Source organism: Ambystoma mexicanum, chromosome 1q (assembly GCF_040938575.1).
Source record: "Ambystoma mexicanum isolate Mex_15411 chromosome 1q, UKY_AmexF1_1, whole genome shotgun sequence".
In the NCBI taxonomy this organism is placed as follows: domain Eukaryota; kingdom Metazoa; phylum Chordata; class Amphibia; order Caudata; family Ambystomatidae; genus Ambystoma; species Ambystoma mexicanum.
In genome coordinates this window covers 798970561-798994577 of record NC_090922.1, presented here as the reverse complement: position 1 = coordinate 798994577, position 24017 = coordinate 798970561, and the positions used below count along the sequence as shown (strand labels likewise).

General features: G+C 43.2%; 1 protein-coding gene across 1 annotated transcript in view; it reads right to left on the bottom strand.

Annotated features, from left to right (window-relative positions):
- Positions 1 to 19615, bottom strand: part of ABL2 (ABL proto-oncogene 2, non-receptor tyrosine kinase) — a 537261-nt gene extending 517646 nt beyond the window's left edge. Inside the window, exon 1 of the mRNA XM_069641390.1 lies at positions 19249 to 19615. Coding sequence (XP_069497491.1) covers positions 19249 to 19414 — 166 coding nt within the window. The 5' untranslated portion in view covers positions 19415 to 19615. The remainder of the gene's footprint in view (positions 1 to 19248) is intronic.
- Positions 19616 to 24017: the final 4402 nt, after the last annotated feature.

Genomic DNA, 24017 nt, shown 5'->3' with positions numbered 1-24017 from the left:
TCTTTATTGACTTTTACTCACTTTTCGGAAACAACAAGAATTTCGTTTATTTTCTTGAAATAACCCTAAGAAGAAGCCTGAGAAGTCTGGCTAAAGGGAATATACCAGATGCTGAACATTCTGGTGTTGTTTAGTTGGGGCCAGTTAAAAGTAGGTTTTGGACAGAAGCTATTTTCTTTGGACTTAGACGACGGACAAGCACCTTTAGTTTAGTTTGGCTGGGAATATCCCTGTAGCGATAGGGAGAGTTCGGTCTTTTCTTCATTATTGTTTAATTAAAAGTCTTAAAAATGTCCTCAGTGCGTCAGACTCCTTCTGGTCCACCACAATACACCATTTCGACTTGGGGATCAATTCAATCTAATAAGCCTTCATGGCTGTTGGCAACACACCAAAATTATTCAACTATAGCATTTGCATAGGACCTGCACGTAACGGGACCAGCACACTACCTCAAACACTCAACATCTGGAAGCTTCACCTCCACCGTCTCACCCTTCCAAACCCCGATACCCACCTCTTCCTCCAACTCACCCCATTATTTCACAGATCATATATAGAAATACCGGAGGGGACACAAAAAGCCAACCTTGAGACAACCCGAGTGGCTCTGAGACGAGCTTGGTGGCGATTTAGTGCAGTATAAAAGCCCTTTAACAACAGTGAGAGAAATCACTGGTTAGCATAGCAGTGCCCATTTCCATCATGTCCCATTAGAACAACACTGCTAGGTTTGCATACACCCAGTCAGCATAGCAATGTAAGATTGCATCACTACCAATTAGTAAAGAAAGGACCCATTAGGACACCTTAAAACAGAAAAGACAGAATTGAAATAAGCCGATGTAAGAACAGTATATATAATAAACCAACTTCTATGCAACAGCAAACAGGGTACCAACAACAGTCAATGTAGTCAAGGAGAAGGTAAAAACCAAAACAACGATTTGTAACTTTCTCTAACACTCAAAATGCACATGTGTTCAAATGAAGGGAGTGAAGGAGATCGGTAGGAGTCCGTTGCAGCGCCTGCAGTGGTCACTACTCACCTGTGTATGTATTTAATCCCAATAATGTACAATTATCTAAATGAGATCTGCATAGTTCAGCTTTGTTGCGATACCACCTGCAACGTGGGAGGCTTAACAGAGCCGAGAAAAAAAAAAACAAAGAGAAAGAGAGAAGTATTAAATTAAAATAAAAGACACTGTCACTCACTTCACAATGTCTGCATTATCATGAGAACAGAAGGGCTGGGGCAACGCTGTTTAGCTGTGGCGGCGTCTCTTTTTTTTGCATTACAAGTTTCCTGAGAAGGACGTCTTCAGATACGATAATCCTACGAGTGGGAGAATCTTTTCTCCTCGTTTCCATTTCTGTTCTACAAATCTGGTGAAGCCGCAGTGAAAAAAGGCGAAAAGGACGCCTACCGCTTTAACCAGACTCGGACTACTGACCCCCGACCCAGCTGTGCATAAAACCACACCGCCTACGCCCTTGCAGCGTAAGCCCCGAGGACAGAAGGGCTGGGGCAACGCTGTTTAGCTGTGGCGGCATCTCTTTTTTGCATTACAAGTTTCCTGAGAAGAACGTCTCAATCAATCAATGATCGTTTATGGTAGTCGAGGTTATGAAGATAATCCACACGGGCAGTATTAACCAATAGAATGCACAATGTGGCTACGTCGGTAGACAAGCATGTATTTGCGTCAGCATCCTCAACCAATCACAGCGCAAGCTACGTAGGCACGGCTACACCCACGCCGTATGATGAAATCCGCACGTGCAGCATTTACCAATAGAACGCTCACCGCAGCTACATAGGCACATGAGCTCTGCATCAACAGCCTCAACCAATGACAGTGCAAGCCTCGTAGATGGGCTACTGGATGCATGTGCGCTGTAGCCACGAACATGGTCCCTGTCGCCTGGTTGGACTGCAATATCCATAGCCGCGGATATATACCATACCCATAGCAAATCACAGTAAGACGTTTTGGCCCCTTAGAACATATTTCACCATCCTTTTTACCCAATCCTCTTTTCCCTGTTCTTGTTATTTGTTCTGTTTGACTGTTCTTGACCTCTATGTGTATGACAAATCCACAATGAAAACCTCCTACCTCCAAGAAAATGGTTGTATAATCGGAATAGATATCTAACATCAAAACTTTGCTCATAGTCAATGTGATTTCTTTCCAGAATACCCTCAGTCCGCTGCACTCCCACATCAGATTTACGAATGAACCCACCATGTGTTTGCACCTCCAGCATGCCTCAGAATCTAGCAAACCCCTTGCATGGAGCTTGAGCGGAGTCCAGTATACTCTGTTCAAAATTGTTATCTGGTTTGCCCTTTTTCCCCCCCATCCATTTTAAATTCCTTCAGACAGTCTGCACAGTCTTTGCTTTCCTCTGGGATTTTTTCACCAACAGTTCTTTGTCTCCGATATTCTGCATACGTGCAGTCTTCCAGGCCCCTTTCAACACAAACTACTAAAAGTGATCCACTTTTTATCTATAAACAGATCTCCAAGCCACTGGATACCACTCAGGAACCAATTTGCCAAGGACAGTGTTTTCCCATCCAATATAATCTCTGGGTTCAGCCATAGTGGTACCTTTTAGGAACAGAAGACATTCCCTTTGGTGGACTTCACAAGACTACGCCAACACTCCCTCAAGAATTTGGTCGGTGGATATGATTTGCATCCACAGATGTCAAAAAGCTCCCTCTGTGAAAGTGGCCTACACCTACGTGCCTCTGCTTGTGTTCAAACATCTTTCGGATTCTCAATGAAAGGAAGCAAGTGTCTCACTGTCAAAGAAAAAATGATAGTTTGTAAAATATGGGACTTACAATCCCCCTTTCTCACTTGGTAGCTGTTGCTTTCACAAATTCAAGCAGGTCATTTTCCATCCCATAAAAAAAAAGACTGCATAATTCTCTCTATTTTGTTCATCTCGGAGATACGGGAACCATACTCTGGATGTAATTTATACATGGTGCAGTAGTCATCTTAATTGCGTTAACTCTCCCTCATAGACTCAGCATTAATTCAGACCATCTATCTAGGTCTTTCTTCAGATTCTCCATCATACATTTCAGATTCACTTCCATCATGCAATCCATGTCCCTACGTTAACCAAAGGCCCAAATATTACATTCTCTCTGGGCACTAACTGAACCCGTAGCTACTTAGTTGTTGACTAGTACATGCCTCTGATGCCGCCATGACTTCCGAATCAATGAATCCCTTCTGATCCTCTCTGCTAAAGGTTCCATCGCAAGGATGAACAGCAATGGGGAGAGTGGACATCCCCATCTCGTACCTCTCCCCAGCACAAAACTATCCGAGGACAGTCCATTCATATTCATTCCGGCTGTTGGTTTCGAGTACAACAGCTGTGTCCACAGAATCAGAGTTTCACCTAGTCCAAAACCTTTCATGCAATCAAATGCCTTCTCTGCATCTAAAGACATGACCACCACATCTGTTGATAATTTCCGAGTTGCATACAAGGTCAAGATCAGCCTGCGCATATTCTCTGATGCATGCCTGCCATAGATAAAGCCTGCTTTTCCAGACTCAATCTCAGATAGCATGTTCTCCAGTCGCATAGCCAATGCCTTTGCAAATATGTTATTGTCAGTGTTAATTGGGCTCATTGGTCTATAGCTACTCAAGTTCAAGGGGGGGGCAGCCTTTCTTCAGAGATATACGTTATTACGCCTGACATGCCTTCAATTGCACTGATTTATTTCTCATTTTCCATGACCCTAACTCGATAAGCCAATAGCAGACAACACTTCTCTCGACCTCCACAGTAATTGCATCTCGTTCTGAACAGGAGTCTCTCTGCTTTTTCCAAAAGCAATTTCTCTAGTTTACATTTCTTGAGTTTTAAATTTGAATGTAATTCTGCAGTTGAATTTACCATCTATAGCTCTTCAATTTTATGGATTTCCTTCCTCCAATAATAACTTCATCTCCTCCTCCCCCCTCATCTTCCGCTTTTTACTTGAGGGGACAATCAACATACTCCTCATGTAACATTTAAATGCCTCCAAGACAAACTCCGCAGACACATCATTTGTCCAGTTCATCTCAACAAAAAACATAGCTTCCTTCACAATTTTGTTCACAACCTCCACGTCATCAAGTAGCTTAATGTTCATTTTCCAGAAGCTAGATTTGGGCATTGAAAATGACATCTCAAATGATACTGGTGCATGGTCTGAAATCAAGATGTACCCCCCACCTTTAAAATGTTGTGTACACAGACCAGACGTAATAAGTAGATCAATACGTGAATCCATGTTATGACGCCCAGAATGGAATGTGTACCGCCTATCTTGTGGATGATGAAGTCTCCACACATCTCGTAACTGGAACTCTACAATAAGATCTTCCATAGCTCTATGCTTTACCCCGGCAACAGAACATGTGGAGTTAACATTTCTGTCCATCAGCGGGTCCAATGTGACATTAAAGTGGACCCACAAGATTAGGTTATTCTGGGCCAAATTCTGTACATGTTGAGCCAACGAAACAAAGAATGAGCCTCTCAACCCCCCAATTAGGAGCATAAACATTGCAAAAACTGAATATCTTTTGTACATTCATGGTGACACACACTATCCTTCCCTCATTGTCTTTTTTACATGAAAATTCCGACACAGACAGATTCTTCCAGACTAGTGTACAGACCCATCTAGAACAGGAAGTAAAAGATGAGCAAAAAACCTTCCCTACCCAACTTCGTCTCAATTTTTCTGCATCTTTCTCCAACAGGCAAGTCTCTTGTAATAGAGCTATATCAGCCTGCATTTCATTTAAACAATGTAAAACCACATTTCTTTTGTTTGAAGAATTTGCTCCATTAACTTTCCAAGAGACCACCTTTAAAACAATAATTGGAGGCGTTCGTCATTGTAAAATTATCTGATCGCAAAACAGCAAGGAAGCACAAACTTAGCCCACATACGAAGACGAACAAACACAAAAACACATACCACAACTTGCTTTTGTCATACTTAACCCAAAAGCACCTCACTGGCAATCTATTTGCAACGAAAACTCACCAGTCTCCAGTAGTTCTTCAATCTTGGAAATATATGACATCTGTGTAAAGTTCATCACGTTAGATAACATTAACTCTAAACATTAACTCTGAACACTGACCTCCTTTCAGTGAGTCCTTATTGCTACTCCCTTTAGAGGACAATCCGCTGCCAATCAAACGTGTGCCGTCTAATACCTCTCTATCCACTCTGTATTGTTCTGTTCAAATGGTCCCAATCAAGCCATCAACAGAGCGCTTCCTCATGCATGCGTGCAAAACTCAAAACTTTGTTTCCCCGCCCAGAGTAAACAGATCATCCCTCGAGCAAAATAACATTGCAATAACCCCATCCTTATATTAGCATTACCCTTTGTCTACACACCATTAGCGTGAGTCATATAGATCAGTGGACACTAAGAAGTTTCTACGTGTTCTGTGCTGTACAAAGCACTGAAAGAGTGTCCACTCAGGGTCAACCTACTTTCTCCCAGACAATGCAGAATGAATGGCTCCCTGAAATCCAAAACCACTTAATCCGCCCAGTGTTCCCTACACTATGCTGTGCCTCCTGTTTTTCTGCAAACGAACATCAGAATGGAACATACAAGGGCCATACAAACACAATAAATACTCACTCCCATCATGAGAGCAATTACATAACTCACTCCCATCATGAGAGCAATTACATAACTCATCTTAAGTAATATTGCCAGCCAGCTCAATTCCCAAATATAGCAGTTGAAAAGGTTCACAGAAAGGCAACAAAGTCTAGAGTGGCATGTAGAGGTGCCAGAAAGTAAGTAGGGCAAAGATGGAATATTGAGAGGCGAGTGAATTATGTTAGGTATTGGATTGGTTACCAGAGGTGCTACCAGCCACCTATATACACCCCATTGCCATCACCTATTCCTTGGCATTCAATCATTCGTAACCAGTCCTTTTCTCGTGAACCATCCAAAACCTCATCACTCATCTACATCTCACTTGAGGAAGGTGTGCAAGTAAACCAGTCCAAAATGTTAAAGTTCATTTGATTATGGGGGCATTTAGTGTATGCTGTGTAATCATGGGTAATTCACTATTACCTGAATGTATTCTGTCTTAATCTAGACTTCACCACTGTTGGCACCCTTAACCCCAATGATGTACAGAAAGTAAAGCATACCATGGACACACTGAACTCTAAAGAATGTAGCGCCACCCAAGAGGCGCATTCCTCCATTACAGACGCATAGAAATAAGATGCATTCTCCTCTTGCCATCATTCAGGTCAACTCCTGATTCGCCATTGCAAAAAAAAAAAAACGACTATCATGACAGACCAAGAAAGATGAACGTGAAATATATAAAGATATATTTTCACCATAATGAAGGGTTTTGAAGTACACACTCAGTCAAATGGTTGCAACGTAACAAACCGACAGATAATGTATACCAATATGTGTATAGGACAGCAGAACTGAAAGAAATAGCAGCTCAACTGTGGATGCCCACCCGATTACCAATAAAGGAAAGCCGACCAACAAAATGTCCTGTTCGGCCGTTCCCATAGGTCCTTTGGTACTGTATTGGTGTCAGGAGAGTGTGCTGGGGCCTAGTAATACTGCAGGCAAACGGGTAAATAGTCCAATGCAAAAAGGAACATCTATGTGTCACCACAAACCGAACCACTTTGCATTTATATAGGCAAATACCGAATGGAATCAGGTTCCAGAAGTGCAAATGGAATGCCTTATTTAAGCAGGGTGTTTCAAACAGCCCATTTAATTAGGCTGTTGCATCCAAACGCACTACATAGCGAAGCGCATACACCACGTCCAGTACCTTTTAGGGAGCTATTAAGCTCCTTCTAGGTTACATATATATTGTTACACAGCAATGATTGTCTGCATATCTCCCCACCCCCCTTCCACATTACCTACATATATCACCGGCAGTCACTGCGTCACCAAGAGGGACTTCCATTTCCATTACCAAAACTATCACGGCCCCAAAGCCGACAAGCCACAACAATCTCCGCCATTTTCGAGGTTAGTCGTGCACTTCCTATTAGAGGAACGTACCTTACAATTCACACGATATCACGTTCACAATCAATCTTTATGCCACGAGCACACAAATTGTCTCTGGAACCATTACGAGTAACGGTAAACCGATCTATATAAATCAAATACAACCCTAGCAAATGCCCATAATAATAACATTTTCAGCAAAATAAACGTTGCGACCTCACAACACAATGTCAGAATTACACACGTGCCTTGTTTAAAATAAATAAAAATAAGTTATTTCAGGTCGATCCTTGATGGTTGCACTGCTCTGAGCCATAGTTAGGCCTCTGCAGGGTCTTCTGTGATCTTCACGCCTGCATCCAAAAATGACTTAAAAACTGCAGGCTTCACCAAGATGACAATGTTTTTTTTCCACAGCTAAAGCCTTCGCATCCTTGAATGCCTTCCTTTTTTCCACAATATCCTTGGGGTAATCAGTGTATATAGCCATCCAATCCAAATACAGTTTGCCTTTATCCCTCGCTGCCTTCAGGACCCACTCCTTGGTGCTTACTTTCGTGAGCATCCAAATAACCTGGCGTGATTTACCAGTAATACATTTACCGGCTCTGTGGGAGTAATCCAAATCTTCAGAGCCAACCTTCTTTTCCAGCACCTCAGCCAGCACCCTAAGGTCACGCCCACCCAAGTCCTTATCCAACTCGGCATTTTCTTGCAAGCCCAGTGAGCGAGGGTTAAGGTTTCTACTTACCACATCCAAGTGAATGTTTTTTTCTTTAGATTGCATAATACTCCCCGCTGATCATTGTAGGCTCTAAAACTCCCTGCCACCACGGATGTCTAGGCAGAGTTACCAGAATTGTAACTCGGACCCAAAATAGACCCATTAAAATTACCAATATTACAACACTATAGGTCCATTAAAAATGGTTATTTGAGTAATCCATTAACTCAGCATTTAATGGACAATAGATATGTGCGTGGTATGACATTTTGGTATTTGGCACACATTCCTGAACATAATGGAAAAGGAAACAGAGAACTCAAGTTAAGACAACTAGAAGCCAGATTGATACGTAAACTCAATACCTTGAAACCTGCTGGACTAAATGTGACTCCAAGATGTATGTGTTTTTGAACTGAATGATAGATTTGCATTTTGAGTATAAGATGGGAACCAGGCAGGATTCTGAGAGACAGACGGGATATGTGCATGTAGTATTTACTGTGATTAGGGGTTTTAATACATGGGAGATCCTTGCTCCAATATGTATAGGCTTGTGACAGCAGGAGACATAACATCATTGCATCCAATGTATGAAACCGCACTAGTACTTATCTTTATGGTATTGGCATATAGTATATTAGGAATTATGCCATTAACCATGTAGTGTAGCATTTGCTCTATAGAAATCTCCTTTGCTGCTATTAAACTTAGCACTATTAGGTGGCTGACATTTGCACTTTATAAATTTGATTTGCTGCTAAAAAAAAAAAAACTGTAATCAGTTGGCTGCGATTTGTAATGATGTACTTGCACTTTATTACATTAGCGATGCTGTCACAGAAGCTTAGTGGTGGGCAAAATGTGGCCCTAGCAGTAGAGTATGTGTTCATGACTACCTCACAAAATAGAAAAAGTCTCTCAGTTTATAACTCAGCGGGATGGTGTAATAAGACGTTATCCTGATCTTACAGCTTTTTAAGTAAAGCAAATTAATTGGATATTATTCGATGTGAGATTGATGTCCAATAGTTTGGGTATTTTAGATGCCCTCAGCATGGCCAATAACGGGAATGCACAATATGTATAGAATATTTGTTTTATTTTACCAGGTGTTGCTGCTGCTCATCCTGCTCACTCGTCACAAGTGGAACATGCCGGCACAGGACTGATTTGATCAATCAATGCTGGCAAAAAAGATATGTTATACGCACTTGCAGATTAATGTTTCCTAAATGAAATGTTATTTTGTCAGCACAAACCACCAGTCATTCATCATCAAATGTAAAGCAGCCAATTGTACCTCTCTATATTTGGTATATATAGCATTGAGCTTTATATATAGAGTATACATGACAGGGTTTGAAATTGAGATCCGATGAGGAGTAGCTAAAACAATCTCCTGGGTGTCGAGCATCACCCAGTATGTAGGAAGCTACCGCAGGGGAGCTAGGAGCTACCAAAGATGCTCCTTTAACTTTTTGTCCGTTTTGCTAGAACCAAGGTGTGTACGTGATTAGATGTAGTCAAATTTTGCTTTATTAACGTTCTCAAATACTCAAAATTAAATGTCATATTTACATATTTGTATGTCAGCAGCTGGTCCAAGAAGTCAAAAGCAGCTCCTGGTAGCTGTTGGTTTCAAGATTACCAGGCTCTACTATGCTAGAAGGAGCTTAACAGCTCCCTAGCTCCCCTCAATTTCGAACCCTGTACGACACCTAGAAGGAGTTTATCCACTCCAAGATGGCAGTATTATCTGCATTCTTGCACTGGTTGTCACAGGATTGTGAAAGAAGGGGAGCGACACGTGGTTTGTGCTAGTATTTAGTGGAGCAAACGACTGCTAAATGCTGTTTTTTTGTAGCCTGAGGAAGTCCTTGTTTGGGTGGTACGCATGTTTTTTTTTTTTACCCTGATGGGCGAGTGATCTTTTCTTTACCTGGTTCGTGTGGATTGTGACATGTTTTAACAATCCGTTTGTCTGCTGATGTTAATGCACTGAAAAAAGCAAGCACTTTTCTATGTGTGCCTGGGAATTTTTGGAATCCCTGTTCTTTGAGGTAGATTTAACGGTCCTCACTTTTAGGATTGTTCTGATTGATATAACAGTTAGTCCTTAAAAGGACTGTTTTGGGGTACACTGACTGTAGTATTTCAGTACATTTTGAGTACTGCTTTGATGGTATACTTTTTTGTATTCTGACAATGTGTCACACTCTTCAATTCCCTTCCATAAGAAGATTTCAAAAATAAATTCAATTTGGCTCTGTGCTTTCCTTAGATGCTGTATTAAATGCCTGTTCTCAAAAACAACATCTCTTCTACTCCCAACCAAAAATTGGTCTACATAATTGATACCTGTAGCTAATCTTCCTACATCACCATCCTCAAACCAAAAAAATGAACTCACTAAGTGCTACCCACGAGCACGGACATTTCAGCACTCACCCCCAACCCCCACTTCTCGCTGCACTTGCACCTTCTGAATACTCACAAGGCATAGTAGATCCATATTTATCTTCCACTGTACTCATTGTTTTTTTTTTTTTAATATGTTCCCTCCCCGTTGCCCTGTGGGCACTTTGAAACAGAATGGACTTACTGTATAAGCGCATAACATATGCACAATAAATAAAAATATTCCCCAATTTCAGCCACATCACTGTTTGTTGTTAAAGCAAAATCAATGATTACTCTGCAATCTTCTGTAAAAGATTCAGAAACTGAAAAATGAGTGGAAGATTTGTCAACGTTCAGTATTTCTAACCATTTTTCGAAAAATGAAATGTTCCATAAATATCCAATATGTACTCTTCAACCTCACAGCTGATAATGACACAGGTCACTCTCAGTGCAACGGAAAATAAACCACACTACAATACAACATGTTTCATAATATATCTTCAATCAACCAATCACACATTGGTTTACATCACCTTTATAGCCTATAGCTGTGCCTACATGCCAAAATACACGACGTCCCATTGGTCTAGAGAAAGCAGCGGATATGGGCATCTCTGTAGTAATTATAACAGAGGCTATCAAAGCAACAAAAGCGCCGTTCTGTAATTGGTTATATCATAGCAGTGGCTACGACTTCCAGTCGTTACTGAGTTTAACCGCGCGTACGGTTCTGTCAGCCACAGCTATGATTTGGTTTTTTACTTGTGCATATATGTGTATAACCAGTAGTCCTTGTAAGTTGTATTTTGAGAGATACACAGTGTAGAAGATTGTGGGAGTAGAGTACAGAAGCATGAATAGAATCAGTAGCGATGGGGTAGGTGGGTAGCATTCACGAGGTTAGGGGGAAGGCTGGGCAGGGGTTGAGAGGGTGTATGGATGGGGGAAGAGACAGTAGGGGTACGATGGTTAGAAAAGGTGTCAGATGTATACAGTATAATGTGCGCTTTACTGTCTGAAAATATATATATATATATATATATATATATATATATATAATAGAACATGCTTTATGAAATACAATTACTTACAGCTGTAAACAGTTTTCATATTTTTGACCCTCGTAATTAGTACATCATTTGCACTTTCACAGAACATTTGTTCTTAGTACGCTGTTATTGTCTTCACATACAAAAATCATTGGAAATAAATCCAATATGGATTGAAAAAAACCCACACACTTAATTTGTACATGCTGAAGTGCATTCAGAAAAACCATGGCATACATTTACAGTTTCTGAAAGATCCTTGTGAAGGAGCAACGTTCCCCAAAGGATGCTGAGGAGATGTATGCACAATTTGCAAAATCCCAGAGCTTAGGTACATCTGTGGCGATATATCACCTACTTTGTGTGCACTGGAACGACGACGATGTGAACTACGGACAGGCACATCAACACCATAAGGTGGAGGATGCATGGGTCTCCTTCCCTTCGTCAGCGTGCATCTACAGCTCCTGCATAAACACCTCCAGTCACAGTTGAAGCCACAGCTTCTTCCAATGGAGCACCAAAACCACCTGCTGCCATTTTACAAGCACCCAATTTTTCTGTGCTAATTATTTGCAATGTATGCCACAATTGGTTTGTCTCAGAGGTACCATGATACCTAATCCCACGGCATCCTCTGCACCTTCCACCTCCACAACAATACCTGCCACGACCCCCAATGGGATCCAACCTTCCCTACTGCTGCCAAGCCAGATCTGAAGCAGTGCAAAATGTTGTGCTGCCACAACTGGTGGGAGATACCATTTTATTCTAGAGAAAGGTTAGGACAAGTGAAAGCAAATAAACCTTTAACCTCAGATCAACCTTCAACCCTACACAAGACACATTGTACGTGGGTCAGCGCATCAAACCAATTCACATAGCCGTGTGTACAGCAGCAACCAATCAACTGGCGATATACATTAATGCACATACGTTTGACCTGGCTGCATGCTTTATACCTGTGGCTATGCAAACACCCAATGACATTGTTTCTCTGTTTGTCATAGTCGCAGCTACCTGAAAAAACTGCAGAATTTTTTTTTTCCTGCTCTCCAAAACCCCCAAGTTCCACCAACGTCTATACCAGTTCCCCCTCGTCCCCTAGTGGCCTCCTCACCTCCCCTGCCCTCTCTCATTCCCCCTGTAACACTTGTTTCTGTGACGCACCTTCCGTTGAGATGTCAGGTAGCCGCGGCTATTCTTTCCAATAGCCGAGGTTACAGAAAAGCTTTGTGTTTCAAACTAGGTCCCTTGACCCCCTCCAACTCCCAAATTGCACTTGGTGTCCTCTTGCTTCCCCCTACCCACCTCTAGCCTGCCTACCATTTGTATGTATTTTGACCTGCAAATGGCCTCTTTCCGCATTTCATTTTCCGATTGCTCTCTCGCATACATGAAAAGAAAAAAGAAAAAAAAAAAGATCCCAGCTGTTCATTTATAAGCAGCCATTTTCTTGGTAATTTACCTGAGATATAACTATCTTTTTTGGAAATGGGGGCACCCCCTTCTCCATCAAAAACGCCTGGATGGAATACCGCCAAACCACAAAAGGCCTCAAGTCAACGAGTCGTGCCAAGTTTCGCATCTGGTCTAAATCCATCCAGCTGTTAGGGCTGTGCAGTCCGGCAAAAATTGACCTTTTTGTGTATGGAAAAATGAATGGGGACTAGGCTGCAACCTTGTTTTACTATTTTCTTAATACCTTTTTTATTTTTTAACAAATCATTCCCAAAATGTGCAGTCCGGGAAGGGGGGCTGGAGGGAATGAGCATAACTAGTTATCTTCAGAATATCTACCAAATCCGTCAGACAAATCAAAAGTTATTAGCAATTCATTTTTTCGTGTTTCCTATGGGAGTCCGGCTCACCTTAACTATAGGACGGCGACTATATATATATATATATATATATATATATATATATACACACACACACACACACACGCAAAAAAAAACAGTTACGCTGCAGTTAAGTTATACAGATTTAACACAACAAAACTCTTGAAATTCAGATGTGTGAAGTCATGACCAGCTTAACTCGCTGCGTTCCTGTTGCATAATGCCATTGTGAATCCCTTGTCTTATAATATGTATGTGCTTGTGGGCTTTGCAACGGAATAGTGCATAAGCACAATCCACAGCATTGAGTGCCTTGTTCACAAACTAATGTTTTTATGTCCAAATAAACCTTTTTAAACAAGATGACTTATACGTGCCAAAACCCTCATTCTCAATAATAATAATAATAAAATGTGTATATCCCGGAAGTACAAAACAATGACATGCATTCTGGGTATTATACTATAACTTGTTTATACTGTTCAAAATTGTCGATCCACCTCATGAGCCACTATTCTTAAATCTCCAAGCTAAGAAGTCGACTGGGACCTAAACACTAGAATTCCTCCGCTTTAGTCTGACCCTATTCATTCTCACACAAGGCTCACAGCCCTGGTTTACTTTGTGTTACACATTTGTTAAAGATGCATACACGGGGTATACTACTACACTATTCCAATTATCTGAATAGGGAGGTTTACAATTAGATGCCAAGGTCAATCTGCTTACCTCTTGTGACTCGACACTTCGCTACCCAACTACAATCCTATTCTAGAAGCATATTATATATTTCATGCAAATGAACTCAGAGCGAATTTCAGTCAGGTCATTGCTTACAGAATCTAATTTAACAGATCTCAAACCTAGCACTTCTCTACTTCCCCTACACTACACATTACCACATGTTTTCCCATTGCACACTTCTGCACATGCCCAAATCCTGGTGTTGACACACCTGTTCAGCCGGTTCAGCAAAATTCACCCTTTCCCTGTACACAGGGATTTCTTATAGACAAGGCAGCTGAAAACCTCCAAACTGCATCGGGGCTGGAGGGGGGTGGGAGGCTCTCCATTTAACACATCTAAAGCCGATTAAGTGTCCACACACCTGGTAGCTTTCATCTTCTGGTCTAGATACCGCCATCACGTAAAAGATTTACTTTCAATTCTCTCTCACGCTGCTTTATAATCTATCACGGATAAAATACATGTGTCCCTACTGCTACAAACATACTTCCTTAGCATCAGCCCCACTAAACTGGTAGTCCTTTACCTAACCCCCCCACCCACTCACTTGTTTCTTCTTACGAACAGACTACGGTCTGGAGATACACGAACACGGTCACAATTTGTCACCTCTCAGACTAGGCCAAACGCTGCAAGACAACTGTAGCAGTGATGGGTGCAGTATAAATATCGTAACATATAATGCATTCAGTCACAGAAGAAATACAAAAAGGTGCAACAGAGATCAAACAGACATGTTTGTGCGGAGATCTAGGATATAGACCTACATTAGGTCTATAATTAAATGCTTTCACAAAACAAATTTACAATTTCAAGAAGTATAACATACACCATGGACTAATGTGTTTTGCATGGAGATCTATGATATAAACCAAAAACTAGATTTTTTTTTTAAAAAAAGGTCTGCACACAATAGTAGCGCAAATAGGCAAATAGTGAAAATTAATTTCATCCATGTTCAAACAATTCTTGGGAATTATGCCTAGATGATGCTATAGAGGTCACAGGGAAGATTATCTGTGAAAATAAGATCATGTAAAAGGGCCATGTATTAATTAGCCTGTCAGAAGTGGATGACAGCAAATCAACTGAAACTCAACCCTAGCAAAAAAAAAAAAAAAAAACAAAATTAAATTAAAAAAAAAAAAAAATGATGATCCTCCAGGTTCTAACTACACCACAATCCTGTGGCCTAACGAGATGGGGCATTTCACAAAACCGGTAAACCGTAGTAAGAACTCTTGGAATAATATTGGACAACACCCTCACTCTTGTTCCATAGGTCAAAGCCATTGTCAGAACATTGCCAACAACTTATGTGATTCAATAGCTACCATTCAAGTAAATCACCCTCAGAGACTTTAATATCTTGTTCGATATCCCTCCTAACCCCATGACTCTTCCACTGGTTGATAGTTTTGGAGCGCTCAACCTCTCCTATCATACGACTGGTCCAACCCACTGAGGTGGTGTAATGCTTGTGCGAAAAGGTGAGCCAGAATAACATGGCATCGATGCACAGCCATTTTTGGACACTCATCTCTCATCACAGTAATAAACCCTGCATTTCTGTGGTGCTCACAGAATAAACGAGCAGCAGCGAAAACAGAGCAAGGTCACAAATATTATTACTGAGTGGACTTACTGTGGAGAATAGTTATTGTATTGTCCACTGAAAGGCAAATGCAGAAAGGGAGTCGGAGCGTCTTGCAGGTGCATGATAAGGGGTTATGAGAATGAATGCGAGGAGAGGGGCGCTGGGTTTTTCAGCCCTCTGTCCCTTCGACTTGTGATCTGCTCTTCGGCCAAGGGCAGACAACAGAGAAGGGCGGGAAAATGCCCCCATAAAGGAGAGACCATTGCATGGCAAGTTAGTTGGAATTTGGACCCCGGGTGATGCAGTCTCGCTGAGAGGGAGGATGCTCCGCCTCAGACCCCGTTAGAACCAGTGATCTCTTTGCCTACCTGCTGAGGGACTAAGCAGTGCTGTGGTGGCCAAGATGAAGGTTTCTTCTGCTTCTTGTTTAAAAGTGATGTTCCATATGCCGAAATTTGTATATATCCGAGTATGTTTGTATATCTATGTATATATAACATGTGAATAAAGGGCCTATAACAAGCCATTTGTTTTATAATATTGCATGGTTCATGTGTGGTCTTTTTTTTTGTCTGAGTCAAATAACTCGCTTTTGCTAGAGGGGCCGGGGAAGTGCAAGTGCTCCTCTCACAAGGCCAAATAGACGCAAAACAGGTGGGCACACCCTTGATGCAATTTTCAGCTCCCATGACCTGGTTTACAGATCCAGTCCCAAACCACTCATCTGGGCAGACCGCTTTGCCATCCCTTTGTCTATCAACACCCTATGCCCTCCTCCTAGAGCTCCCCTGTCCCCCCCCCCGTGATCTCAAATGCTGAAAACAGTCAAGATCCTTCCTGAACGAGCCAAAGCCCTGCTTCTTCGCCCCCCTGCAACGCTCCCCACAATAGAGCCTTAACCATCGACTCCTGGCTTTATGACTCACTAACACCTCTCAACCCCTTGCAACCCACTACCTCGATCAACGGGCCGTCCCCCAAATGGTTAACGCCCCTTCTGAGGAATGCCAAAAACAACTCACTTGAACGCAAATGGCGAGCATCAAAAAACAAATCTTAGCAGATCTATGTTCGCCATGCACCACCGTAACTACAAAGCAGAAATCGGAAAGGCCAAAAAAGCCTAATACAATAAAAGAATTCTCAACTGTGGCAACTGCAGAAAAGAACTCTACATGATCATATCAGAATTCATAAATCCCACTTGCTCCTCTACCCAATCCACCCCATCACAATCACTCTGCGACTCCCTCTACCTACACTTCTACAACACTGCTCTTGACAGACATCCCTTATCACCAAGCTGTCCTTCCTCCCCCTCCACCCCATCATCGACCCCTCATGATCCCATTGCCCCGACGCCCAATTTCCCTACCTTCGACTCTTTCAAACCCATCTCCAAAGACGAGTTCCTTGACCTACTATCAGCCAGCAAACCCACCAGGTCACCTCTCGCCCCTGCGCAGCCTCTGTACTGAAAGAAATATTCTCGTCTACCTGCACAGGTGAACATGCAAGAGCCATTCTAAATGAATCCCTCACCTCTGGCATCTTCCCTGATGCCTTCAAAATAATGCAGGTCAAGCCTCTGCTAAAAAAGCATCCCTTGACAAGCTTGACCCCAAGAATTACAGATCGATCTCCAACACCAGATTTCTCACGAAACTCATTGACCAGACTGCATACTGCCACCTTAACTCCTTTGTAGAATCAAACTGCCTCCTCCAGCTGCCTTTGACACGGTTAACCACTCAATCCTCCTTGACCACCTTCACTCCCTAGGAATCTGTGGCACCTCTCTCAAATGGATCGCCGCCTTCCTAAGCAACAGAAAACAAATAACCCTCTTCTCCCCTTATGTCTCAACTGCTTGCTCAGTGAACACTGGAGTACCCCAAAGAGCATGCCTGTCTGCTCTCCTGTTCAACCTCTATATGACCACTCTACCAGGAATCATCCGCATGCACAACATCTCCTGCTACAACTATGCTGACGATCCCCAAATTAAATTCCCAAGTCAGGCACCAAGCCCCTTCCCGACCCTGAAGCCTGTCTCTGCGATATTGATTGATAGATGACAATAAGCCATCTCCTTTTGAACACTGCTAAAACTGAAATCATGGTGTGCACGAATACTGCCCTGCTACCACATCTGCTCCCATGGCCCCCATCCCTCGGCCCTCCCGCCCGGGCCACACCGATACAGTAAAAAACCTAGGTTGCACTATGGACTCAGGCCTGACCCTCTCCCGTCAGATCAACAACGTGTCAAAATGCTGCCACTACCACCTCAACCTTCTGAGACGCATTTTTCCCTTCCTCTCCTACCCGGACAGACTTGCTGCATTTATGTCTATTGTGCTGTTGAGACTGGACAACTTCCAATACCTACCATCTACCATCAGCTACCATCAGGCAATTACATCAGCTGCACACTTAACTAGTGCACCCAAGCACCCTTCGACAACCTACTCTCTCAACTGACCTGGACTTCGGTCACCAAGGACCTTCAACCTACCAGCGCTTTGAAGTCATACCAATGATATATAGAGCGCTATATAAATACCAAATAACATAACAGAAGCTGTTTCTCCCAGATGCACATATTACTCTGAATCCAAATTAGACTGTGCAAACAGCCTCTATCTCGGATTTGCAGATTACATAATAAGAAAACTTAAAAGATTTAAAAACGCAGCAGCAAGATTACTTCTCAGAATGAAGCAATTTGAACATATCACACCAACATTACATGGCTGACCATCAAAAAGGGGTACATTTCAAAACCTTGTGCATTGCCAATACCACAGAGGGGACGCTTTGTCCTTCAGAAGTAAATTTCAACATTACACTCCTTCGAGAACACTTAGTTCCAGCAATGCTGCACTAGTACTAGTCCCCAAATACAATAAGTAACGGCAAGGAGAATCATCTTTATCAGTTGTGGCCACAAAACTGTGGAACACCCTACCCAAAGCCCTCAGCCTGGAGGAAACAGCTCAAGACTTGGCTTTTCAATCACTTTGAAAGAAAATAAAAATAATAGCAACTGACTAAAAACTGTGCTCCAGAAACCTGGGCTAGTTTACAAGAATTTTAATCCACTGCTCGTGCAGGTTTGGGTCACCAGCACCAGTATAAGGGCCAAAGGTACAGTGTGGGAGTCCCAAAAGTTACACACATGCTCTGAATTCCTACGAGTGGAGCATTTGTCATTGATAATACCTGCATTTGAAGCTTTCCCCGCCAGCAGCAGGGCTGGCAGGGAGAGTGAGCCAGCGCCTGCGGATGTTTTCAGAGTTGGGCAATGTCAAACTTATATCCACTTCGTTAACAATCTCATATCCCGTCTTCTATTACAAGTATTCTGTTTATAATCCACTAACCTGTACACTCCTCGCCAATCAGTGGTGTTAGCCCTTCCTCCCAAATGTGACAGCTTTCGCTCCTTTATGTAAAGCCTGCACCCTTTCCCCTGATGCAAGACTCTACGAGATGTGGAGCCCTTCACGCTAGAAACACGAGTCCTCTAACAGTAACACTCCCCCAGATGACACCAAACATGTAACGCCAGCGTTGATATGATCACCTCTCACTAACGACGTTAAGTTCAACCATATGCATTAAAATAGTCAATTCGCTAAGGGCAGATGTGAAGTTATGCACCCTTAGAATAGATGTACATAATATTTGAAGTCATTCTTCCCTCTCACGAGAATTTTCACAATACCACAGACGTAAATCCTGTCACACGAGATACATACGAAGCCCACCACCAAGCACTGTCAAGTCATGTTGAGCTCACCGTGCTGACTGAAGATATTGAAGGCGGCTTCATTGCTGCGATCTTTGCGGCGGCCCCCGCCTAGACTCCCAGCGCTTCGGGACGCACCAGCAGCTCCGCTATCTCCAATTGCTCCGCGGCCTCCCCCGGGTTCCCCGCCGGCGCCGCGGCCCACCTGCTGCCCCATCCCCGGCCTGGCGCACCCGCAGGCCGCTCACATCCCCGCCGCCTTAGCCCCAGGCTCCACTCACTCCCACTCAGCAGCCCCAGTTCCCATTAGAGGAACGGACCTAGCAACGATTGCTTGTCACGTGAATTGCACGCTCCGTTCCATAAACAACCTGAGTCCTACAGTATTTTCGTGATCTAAGTACGTCAAGATACGTTCAAAGCTGAGCATCCTCCACTTACTACATCCTTGTAGTGTATGTAAGACTGGCGTTGGAGTACGCTTTGCGCAGGGTAACTGGCGCAGGCGCACAAGAGCAGTGCCCCGAGAAGGACGCATTATGATCGCTGCGTACGTTCCAGGCTGATTTACATTAAACCGTGTTATATTTACCTACTTGTGTGGCCTTTCTGTGAAGCGATGTTTTGAAGGAAAAAAATAACGACAAGTTGTAAAGTGTTTATGGATTAATAAAGGAATGAAGACTTTAAGGTTGCAACCTTTGTTTGAAGCAAAGACAGGGCTTTTATCCACGCCCACATTGTAGACCCCTTGACACACCCCTTTTATAGATTCGAAAACTAGTACAATAGCAAGGGGAAAGAAAAATCATGCTAGCAGTTATGTTTTTGACTGACCTATATTCGTTATTAAAAGCAATCTGCATTTTTACAATAACAAATTATTATTTAGGGCTAAAATGACATTTCACAAAATTATATACCATACCTTTTTTACCTTGGAACTATGAAAAGCTGAGCTGGTTCTGACAAAAAGGAATCCACTGATATCAAGCCAGACCTGCCTAAAGTTGAAATAAAAAAAACTCTGAAATGTCTGATATTTGCATTGTGCTCCTAGCACTGCTCCTAGTCATTAAACACTCTGCCATTATTATATCTCAGGGTAAAGAAGGGTATGTTAGTATAACACCCACACACACTCATGCCAACATTTTTAACTAGAAACATATTAACAATTGTGACTAATAATCATCACTTCGAATTCATTTCATCTGTGCAAATATCTATATATATACATATATATAGTGTGTATATATGTAATTCATTGTAAACAAATGAAATTGTAAACATTCTTAATGAACTAAATGCAATAAATAAATAATATATACATATTAAATCTGATGGGAAAACTGGGATTATGTAGTTCACATTGGATGGATCACAGATAAGGTACAGAAGGATAAACTGATTTGTCCAGGATCACACACTTAAGTTACAAGATGAAGCTAAGATTTGAAACCAGTCCACCACGTAGGGATTTGACCTCATATTGTATGTGCAAGCTAGGAACATTCCTCTCACTGAGCTGATGACACTGTGCATGGCAAAGCTTTGATTCCCAGTAGGCGTTCCACGTTTTAAAGCTTTTTTTCCCCCCACCGCCATTGATACAGCTGTACACACCAGAAATCAGTAGCTCTCCCACTCTTCCAGAAGAAAGTCTCGAAAACCCAACATCTCTAGGCAAATCCTGGAGTTTAGGCATTCTGTATCAAGTTGTTCAGATTTTATCAAGATGTACATTAACCCACTTTTCTATCTTGCCAGATCAGTAGCTGGCACCGATCATTTAATTTCTAAAACAACACTCTTAGTTTTAAAAGCAGCTGTAAAATCATTTCTAGAATCTTTAGTTTAAGCTTTGAGAGTCAGTAAATCCTTAGAATAGCTCAGTGGCTTAAGAACCTACTGCAGAGATCTAGCTGCCGGTTTCACTTATCTTTTTTTTTAATTGTGCTGCAGTTCATTACAAACTATTCACATATCAAAGTGAACAAAATATATAAATATTACAGGCAATATATATAAAACACAATTAAATTATCTGTACAAAACAGCCACCTGATCAATCCTTATCCATTATGTATGTATATATATACATATATAGGTATGCAGGACAAAGCAGCCTCATATAAGCTAACTTCACATCTGCCACAAACCGTTCACAAACTACACAAACTCCAACCATACGTAAAAAAATATCCAAACAGAAAGCTGAGGAATATTTTTTTAAGAGCCCGCCTCAACTTATTACACACGAATTAAATCTTAGAGATAAGAGGCCTGGCTATCACAAATACGTGTAGATTTTGTAAAGACCAGAGTACGGTGGAAACAATTCAACATCTGCTGTTAAAATGCCCAGGAGTAGAATCAATAAGAGATCCTTACTTAAAATAAATTTTAGCCGCGGCTTATACCTTTGATGTAGAGACTTGGTGGCGGAGACTGATTGGAGGTGGACGAACTACTTGGGTAACTGCTACGGCAAAAATTCTGGACACAATTTTGTCAATGGCAGAAAAAGGAACATAAGTGAGAAAGAAAGAAAGAAAGAAAGAAAGAAAGAAAGAAAGAAAGAAAGAAGAGAAATGAAATGTACAAACTTTTAAAAACCTTTTGGGTTATATAAAGTATATAAAAAAAAATTATGTATGTATAGATGACAGTTTCTTACAAGTTAATAGGAGAGTGCCTGTCAGTTCAGACTCCAAATGCCTGTCATACCTTTACCAAGGCAATGGCTCTAGACGTAATACATCCCGACAGTTTGCTAAGCCAGAACAATTCGGTCAATACAATGCTATTGCAATCGCCACGTAAACGACAGCAACGGTCCACCTCTGGTATATGCAGCCAGACCCCCTTTACTGACATAACAGGTATTTTATTTAGTCGCATACACATAAACATCCTTCTCATAGAGTGACATGGGAACTGATGGATGTATTTCTGAGCCTTCCGATAAGGAAAATAAAGTCTAGTGAAGGTACTTAAAGAAGATAATTTGCCTACGTGATCGTGATTTTGTGCCCAGTCCTGCTACAGAGATTTCTTTTTAAACAGACCCAGTAATACACCAGGTTCAAACTCCAGTCTGGGACCCACTTCAGCTTTGCAAAGACTCTTTCATTGATACTTCTAAACTCAATTGAAGAACAGCTAGATCCCCTAAGAGTTTCGTCCTTCAAAATCGACAACACATTGCTGATAAAATAGCTACCCGTTAATGTTAACCACAGTGCATAGGGATGTGAGACCCAGCTCTAATCTTATGCCCTGTTTCGGGGTAGGGGCGTGGCCTGCACGCATGCTGTGAAGACAGGTTCCCGCGAAGCTCCGTCCGAGATCCTACTGAAAAGATCCATTAACGCTTAAATAGCTCTGCTACAACCGATCTAATTGCATAATCCAGCGGGGGAACCAACCCCCACCACTCGACCAGACGCCCGAGCCAAATCGTAGAGGAGAACTTAAAAAACGCGGAGCCCAAAGTCGAGCCCCTGGGGAAGGCAAGATGGCGCCGCTCGCCGCGAGATGAGACTGACGCGGCAGCCGACTCGAGGCCACGCGGAGCCCACAGCAACAACCGACAGACTGGACTAGCTGAACCCCGGCCTCGATTGGCGCGAAAGGCCGGAAGAGCAGAACGCCCAAAAGGTGAGAGCGGACACGACTGCCCGGGGCTCGTCACGCGGGGAGGCCTTCGGCCCCGCAAGCAGCGCACACCGCTGGGGACACTGGGCCTGCAACCCACAGGAGCACGCAGCGGAGGCCGAGAGGGAGCACACCCGGATACACCCCCGGCGAAAACGATTTGGGCACACGGCGGGACACTGGGCCGCGCCGCAGTCCACAGTACCCGAAGAACCACCAAACATCCCGGAACGATACCTGCGGAGCTGGCACGCTTTAACGTGAAGAGACAAGGCGAGAGGTGAGGGGACAACACGAGAGGCCCGCACCGCGAACATTGGGGGCGCTAGCCACAGGCGAGCCACGGAGCACTGCTCGAAGGCCCCACCAAGTAACACCGGGACAGTGGCATTAACCGCCTCCAAAGGTGAGAGCGGACACGACTACTCAGGGCTCGCCACGCGGGGAGGCCTTCGGCCCCGCAAGCAACGCACACCTACGCACTATCGCACACCGCTGGGGACGCTGGGCCTGCAACCCACAGGAGCACGCAGCGGAGGCCGAGAGTGAACACTGAGACACCCGGATACACCCCCGGCGAAAACGACAGTGTGCCGACCTACAGATTTGGGCCCACGGCGGGACACTGGGCCGCTCCGCAGTCCACAGTACCCGAAGAACCACCAAGCATCCCGGAGGTGAGGGGACAACACGAGGGGCCTGCACCGCGAACATTGGGGGCGCTAGCCACAGGCGGGCCACGGAGCACCGCTCGAAGGCCCCACCGAGTAACGCCGGGACTGTGACATTAACCGCAGGCGATATCCCAGAACCATATAACCTGCAAGCCGAGAGCAGGAACAGGAGCGACCCAGGGAAGGGGATGTCACCCCCCAAGAGCAAACTGAAACTGGTCACAATGGACTCATTTACGACGGCTAGACCCCAGAGACAACCCCAACAGGACCAGGAACCAGCGGGGGAACCCCCCCAGAAGGAAGAAGACCACAAACACGCGCAGGTACTCCAGGCGATATCATCCCTACGCACATCGGTGGAGGGGAAAATAGAAGAGGTGAAATCGGACATACAGCTTATGCGTCAAGATGCACGGAATCTCACGGAAAGGGTCACGACGGCGGAAAACACACTACAAGACACGGTGGAGGGCACCCAAGAAC